This window comes from Misgurnus anguillicaudatus, chromosome 4, assembly GCF_027580225.2.
Source record: "Misgurnus anguillicaudatus chromosome 4, ASM2758022v2, whole genome shotgun sequence".
In the NCBI taxonomy this organism is placed as follows: Eukaryota; Metazoa; Chordata; class Actinopteri; order Cypriniformes; family Cobitidae; genus Misgurnus; species Misgurnus anguillicaudatus.
The window spans coordinates 13,166,996-13,172,995 of NC_073340.2; the positions used below are offsets into that span (position 1 = coordinate 13,166,996).

General features: G+C 36.9%; 1 protein-coding gene across 1 annotated transcript in view; it reads right to left on the reverse strand.

Moving 5' to 3' along the window:
* The window catches only part of LOC129420700 (cGMP-dependent protein kinase 1), a 189,729-nt gene extending 187,918 nt beyond the window's left edge, over positions 1-1,811 (reverse strand). The window contains exon 1 of the mRNA XM_055175719.2: positions 1,493-1,811. Coding sequence (XP_055031694.2) covers positions 1,493-1,758 — 266 coding nt within the window. The 5' untranslated portion in view covers positions 1,759-1,811. The remainder of the gene's footprint in view (positions 1-1,492) is intronic.
* Between the last annotated feature and the right edge of the window lie 4,189 nt (positions 1,812-6,000).

Genomic DNA, 6,000 nt, shown 5'->3' on the forward strand with positions numbered 1-6,000 from the left:
ATATGTACCCAAAGTGAGTCTGTTTAAAGGTGCAGTGTGTAAATTTTAACCGCATCTAGTGGTGAGGTTGCGACTTGCAACCAACGGCTCAGTCCACTGCCCAACCTTCGCTTTTGAAATACATAGAGAAGCTACGGTAGCCACCACCGGACAAACATTTCATCGTCGGAGACAACATCGTAAAAAAGTTTGTCCGTTAAGGGCTTCTGTAGAAACATGGCGGCACAAAATGGCGACTTCCATGTAAGGGGACCCTCTGTGTATGTAGATAAAAATGTCTCATTCTAAGGTAATAAACACATAACGGTTCATTTTAAAAGGTCTTTATACATCTCTGATAATATAGTTTTGTATATTATTTTGCATTTCTTTCAAGAGATCCTTCTAAAAATTACACACTGCACCTTTAAGTGAGAACTCTGCTTATAAGTTTACTAAATAAGTTTAATATAATGATTTTCATAGTGAATGATTTCAAATAAGCTTTTAAATTAAGCCTCAATATGCATCACTTGTCTATTTCAGATCCCACCCACAGTTTTTTTAGAACCTCCATTATGATGGGATGATATTTTACTGACATCTAGTGGCCAACAACAAAGAATTATAAGTATATATATATTTTTTTTCAGACACTAACTATAAAGTTGCATCTAAAGTGTCGAAATAGACTAACTTATTTTAGTCCCACAACTGGTTCTTTGTCTTCCTAGTTAATATGCATCATCAATGTGATTTTTAACCACTACTACACCAGTGGACGGTAAAGTGACCCCTACTGAAGTTAATAAAGACACTGATTTACAGAAATACGGTTTACTTATTCCCACGCTTCCAGGAAGAGTTAATATGTTAAATATATGAATCCTAAATATATAGCAGTGAATATCTATGACATTAAATATTTAACAAGCAGCATTAAATATTCATTAAGGTTACCACGAGAAAGAGCAATAGACATTAAGCAGGGCCATAGACAATATGCTCTCTGGCACATATAATGCATGTATGCAGAATAATGGTTTACTATAGTACAGCACTTCAATTTAATGTGTATGATAATAAAATGTATTTCATTTTAGACATTACAAGTTGAAGTTGAGAAACATTTTAAAGCACCTGCATGTTTTAAAGAACAATACAATATTTTGAAGCAATCTCGTATTATCTAATGAACCCATTCATAGAATAGAAAAAACACAATGTTCTCGTACCAGCAGTAGCCTACTGTACAAACTTAAAGTCATTGATATTATTGTTTGCATGAAGGGTCTATGAATACCGTCAATTCACTTTCAAGCAAATACAATGACAAATGATTTTCATTACAACAAGAGAGTAATACAAATCCCTAGTTACAAATCCAATGATGCCTAATTTAGTAAGCAAAAATCTACTCTAGTAAGTAACACGTGAAAGGTATACAACATTAGAGTACATTAATAGTGCACACTATTGTAGTACAGTATAGTTTACAGTATACTAATCTTACCTGTGTGATTTTGAATGTTTGCGCAGGATTTCACTTTTTAACTCCTGAAAGGATCTGAAGGTCTGAGGTTCGGCTGAGATCCCCGGAGCTCGTCTGGTTCTGGGTCCGGGTCCAATAGCGCTCGGCAGCACAGACTGACATTTGTGCAATTTTCTCTTCACTTCATTTAACTCCTGCTCCTTTTCTAAAAGCAGTTTCTCCATCTCCTTAATCCTCTCCTCCTTCATGAGCAACATCTTGCCGAGGTCCTCGTGTAATTCACTCATGATGGAAGTTTGCGCGGATTGAAGTCCCGCTAAATACGCGGCTGTCTCCCTGTCCGACTATTTGACAATACTTATTGTATTATAGACTGCTGTCGGTCCAGGCACAGCAGACTCCAGCAGACTAAAAACGTCTCCTCCCCCTCCTCCTCCTCTGAAGAGATTGTGGGTTATAGCATCGATTATCATATATGATAAGATGTGTGACGTTACTGTCCATTCAGCACTTACACACTACTAAAGTACACGAGATGAAGTCTGGTCAGAATTCATCTCTCTCAACACATGAAAGAGAGAGGGTTATGCAGGTATAATAAGGACATCAACCTCATTTAATCAATTAATATATTTTCTTTACATCCATATTGGTGTCCGTTTTGGTAACATGAATAATCAAACATTATTGTAGTGTCTTCTGGTCAGCACTGGTCACTACTAAATTCTTTATTTGATTTTATCTGATGGTCAGATTTTGTTATTCAGTCATATTATGTTATTTCCAGCCTCTGAGTGGAAATCTCAAATATATTTGTATTTGTATTGTGGTCTTGGCTCAGAGGTAATAAAGTTAATCTTTACAAACTCACTGGAAAAGTGTTTTGTACTTTATACTTGCATCTCACTTCACTTTGACTTCTGTGAAGTTTGTTAATATATTAATTCCTGGTTCAACCAAATAACACCGTCATGATTGTACATTGATCAGGTCACCTTGACACCTGCTCATGTCACTAAATAAAAACCTGCTGTGATTCACAAAATTCGAGCACGGTTGGATTGTTATCTCAGCCCAGTGAGGCATCTGCACTCGCGGCTCTCCGGGGAGTTTAGCATCAGGTTTCAGACAGACAGTGGTCTTCCTGTAATACACACAGATTCTCTCGTTGAAACTGTAGAGCATCTCTAAGTGAAGACCGGATGTTAAAATCAATAACAGTTATGTCATCGGCCTCCACAGGAGCATTTATCTGAATGAAGGGGGAGGAAGATGAGATGATGTTGCTGAGAGACATGGTGGGATGTTGATCGGATTTACTGCTGTGTGTTCTTTAAATGAAGGACAAGTTGGTGCAAAAATAATACAATGATTTGTAACAAAAATGGAAATCTTACAACACTAGTTTATAGACAGTGGTGGGACACACAAACAAAATAATAGTATTATAATAGTTTTGTAAATTATGTTAATTTATATAATGTGACATGGTAGAAAATCATCTGTGGGAAAAAATGCTTTCCGAATATGTCCCCTCTGCCTGTCTGCACATCTCAAGTTCAGATGTGGGGCAATCTAGAAATCGCCCAAAGGAGGCGGGTCTTTGTAGAAGTTTAACCAATTGCTGATTCAAGAAATAAATACATATGATATGACATCAAATTTAGCCAATCAGCCTCCTCAAATCTGAACAGTTATGAGCAACTTTTCTATTGCACGAAACTGCTAGATTCAGGACTGGGAGATACTGTACTGGCGCAATTTTCAAGACGTGACATTAGCGGTCACAGTCTTCACATTATCCACTTATTCCAGGCAATCTCCTTAAATGTCCATTTGAGATCAGAACTTTCTTTTTTAACAAGGAGTTGTGTACACATGGATCCCTAAATATGTTACTACAACAACAATTACTACAAATAAAGAAAACTTAAACCTATTTTTGCTTCTGAAATCATAGTGTAAAAATGGTATTTGTAGTAAAACTGTGGTTATATAAATGACAATCAATCTGCCTAAAAGCATGTTACTACACTTTTACTATAATAAAACCATGGTAATTTAAAGCATTTCAGCATCAGCTCCACTTTTAAACACACAAGATCCCCAAATTTAACAAATCAGTAATCAAAACAAAATTGGATCAAATTCTAAATAAATTCTTATGAAGTAAGTAAAAGCACAAACTTGTAAATGAATGGGGATATACAAAATACTCATTTCATAATCAGAAACAACTGCAAGAGAAGAACAACCAATTAAAGAAAATATAAAAAAATATTTAGTACCAGTCGCCACTGATAGAAACCAATGCTATCTAACAAGAATTCGTACATATTTTACAAGTTGGCTTATTCCTATTAATTCATACGACCACATTTGTAAGTTCTTGTACGATTTGCCTTGACCCCTGTGACATTGGGGTTAGGGGTTTTGTTGGTCGTGTGGTTAGCTTGACGGTCGTGGACAGAATGATGTCACTTTATTGAAAGAAGCTGCAGGAAAGTTTTTCTTGTTCATGTTTCACATAAGAGTTTCAGTGATAAAATCATTATATGTGAATGATTTGTTTGGCTGTCTTGAATTTATTTTTAGGTCTCATTCTGATCTCTTGTTGTGAAACAAATTTTCAGCTCCTTCACCGCAAAACTTCACATCTCACTCCTGCCAGGATCTGATTCTCAAGTGCCATCATTTAGATTCATGGAGACTGAGATCAGCTGAACAAAAGAGACATGAATGATGAGGCATCTTTCACAAAGCTGCAGAGAAATTTTATTGAAAATGCTTTAAAAAAAAATTTACTGCAGAGAGACTGTTGCGTATACTGTAGATATCAAAATTCAATTGTTTTCACTCAACTTACTGGAGCAATATATGTTTATATTTCATTGTTCAGTGTTTTTGTGTCTGTGTGTGTCTAGTAATACTGAGAGAATCATTTTTTTAAATATACAGTCAATTAACTTAAACTTGCGAGGACACTTCATCAGATTTTTCTGTATGTGAAATGTATAAAATGCCAAATGCTTATTCTAACATTAATCCAGCAAACATCACAAACGGATATTCAGATTTAGCAATGTTAAACTCTGTGACCTGACAGTCAAGGTCAAGGTAGTATTTATTATTTCTCCTGGGAGAAATTTATCTCGGATAAGAGAACTGCTGCTGCTGCTGCAACATCCACACACAACACAATAACATACAACACATTACTATTCTAGTAATAATAATAAAAAACAAAAACAACACCACCAAAGTTGTACTAGCAATGGCATTTGTTTAACGCTATTCCAGCATATATTCTGTATTCATGGCGAGAACTCATCAATTCATACACAAATGAATCAACAGCATATATGGCTACATTCATGACAAAAACTCATTAATTCATACAAAATTCAATCATCCTGTTGCAGTTGCTTGTAAATGAATTTAACCGACAATGAAACTAATGTTAGTATGGATTATGCCTGCACAATGGAACCCTATAACTCCAGACAGAGTTCATCAGCGCATACTCAGGGTGTCATGGTCTTGTCAGACTTCTGTGCTAGATTAAGGTCTGAGTGCATCTGACAGGGCCATGACAGTGTTATGTTCTGTGTGGGGACATGTGGGGTCATATTGTGTGTGTGGCTTCCACATGTTCCCAGTGTCTTGTCGCTGTCGTGATCTTGCCAGACCTTAGTATAGGTTCAGGTCTGTGTTCTGAGGGCAAGGTCATGGCAGCATTGTGCTTTGTGTGGGGACACGTGTTTTTCACATCATGTATGTGTGTCACGTGTTCCCAGTGTCTTGTCACTTTTACCCTACTCCCTTATGTACTCGTGTCTTAGGTAATTAATTATGTTTACCTGTTTCCCATTGATGTGGTGTCTTTATATTGCCCTCTCGTTCTCTGTCGTGTGCGCGTTCATTGTCTACAGTCAGAGTATTCATGTTATCCGTGTTTCTGACTTCTGATTCTGTGTTTATTTGGTTCCAGTGTTTTGTTCCTGTTTCGTGTTTATCATCCGTGTTTATTTACCTGTTTTACCCCCACGTGGGTTTTTGTGTTTAATAAACCTCCAGTTTATTATTTCAGTCGTGTCTGCGTTTGGGTTCTCTTTTTGTTAAACGTACCGTGACACAGGGTGCAGCACATGAGCCCAGTAAAATCTTATTGGCGTGCTGGGCTGTGCAAAGTGTGTATCTGTGCCCGCAAGGTTTCTCTGCAGAGCAACATATGAGATGGCTTCACAAAAAAGACGATAGAGAAGACCTATGAGAACATCATTGGCTATATAATCACAATATTCACACAATCAGACAATAGTCCCTTTCACACATACAGTCTTTACTGGTAATTTACTGGTAAATTGCCGTTAACATGTCATGTGTGAACAGAACCTTTCCGGTAAATCAGTGCTCCCAATTTACCAGTAAGACAGGTTGTAAGATTACCAGTAATTTACCGGTAAGCGCTGTGTGTGAACGAAACTTATAGGATTACCGGCATTTAGAACGGACGACGTCAGACCGTG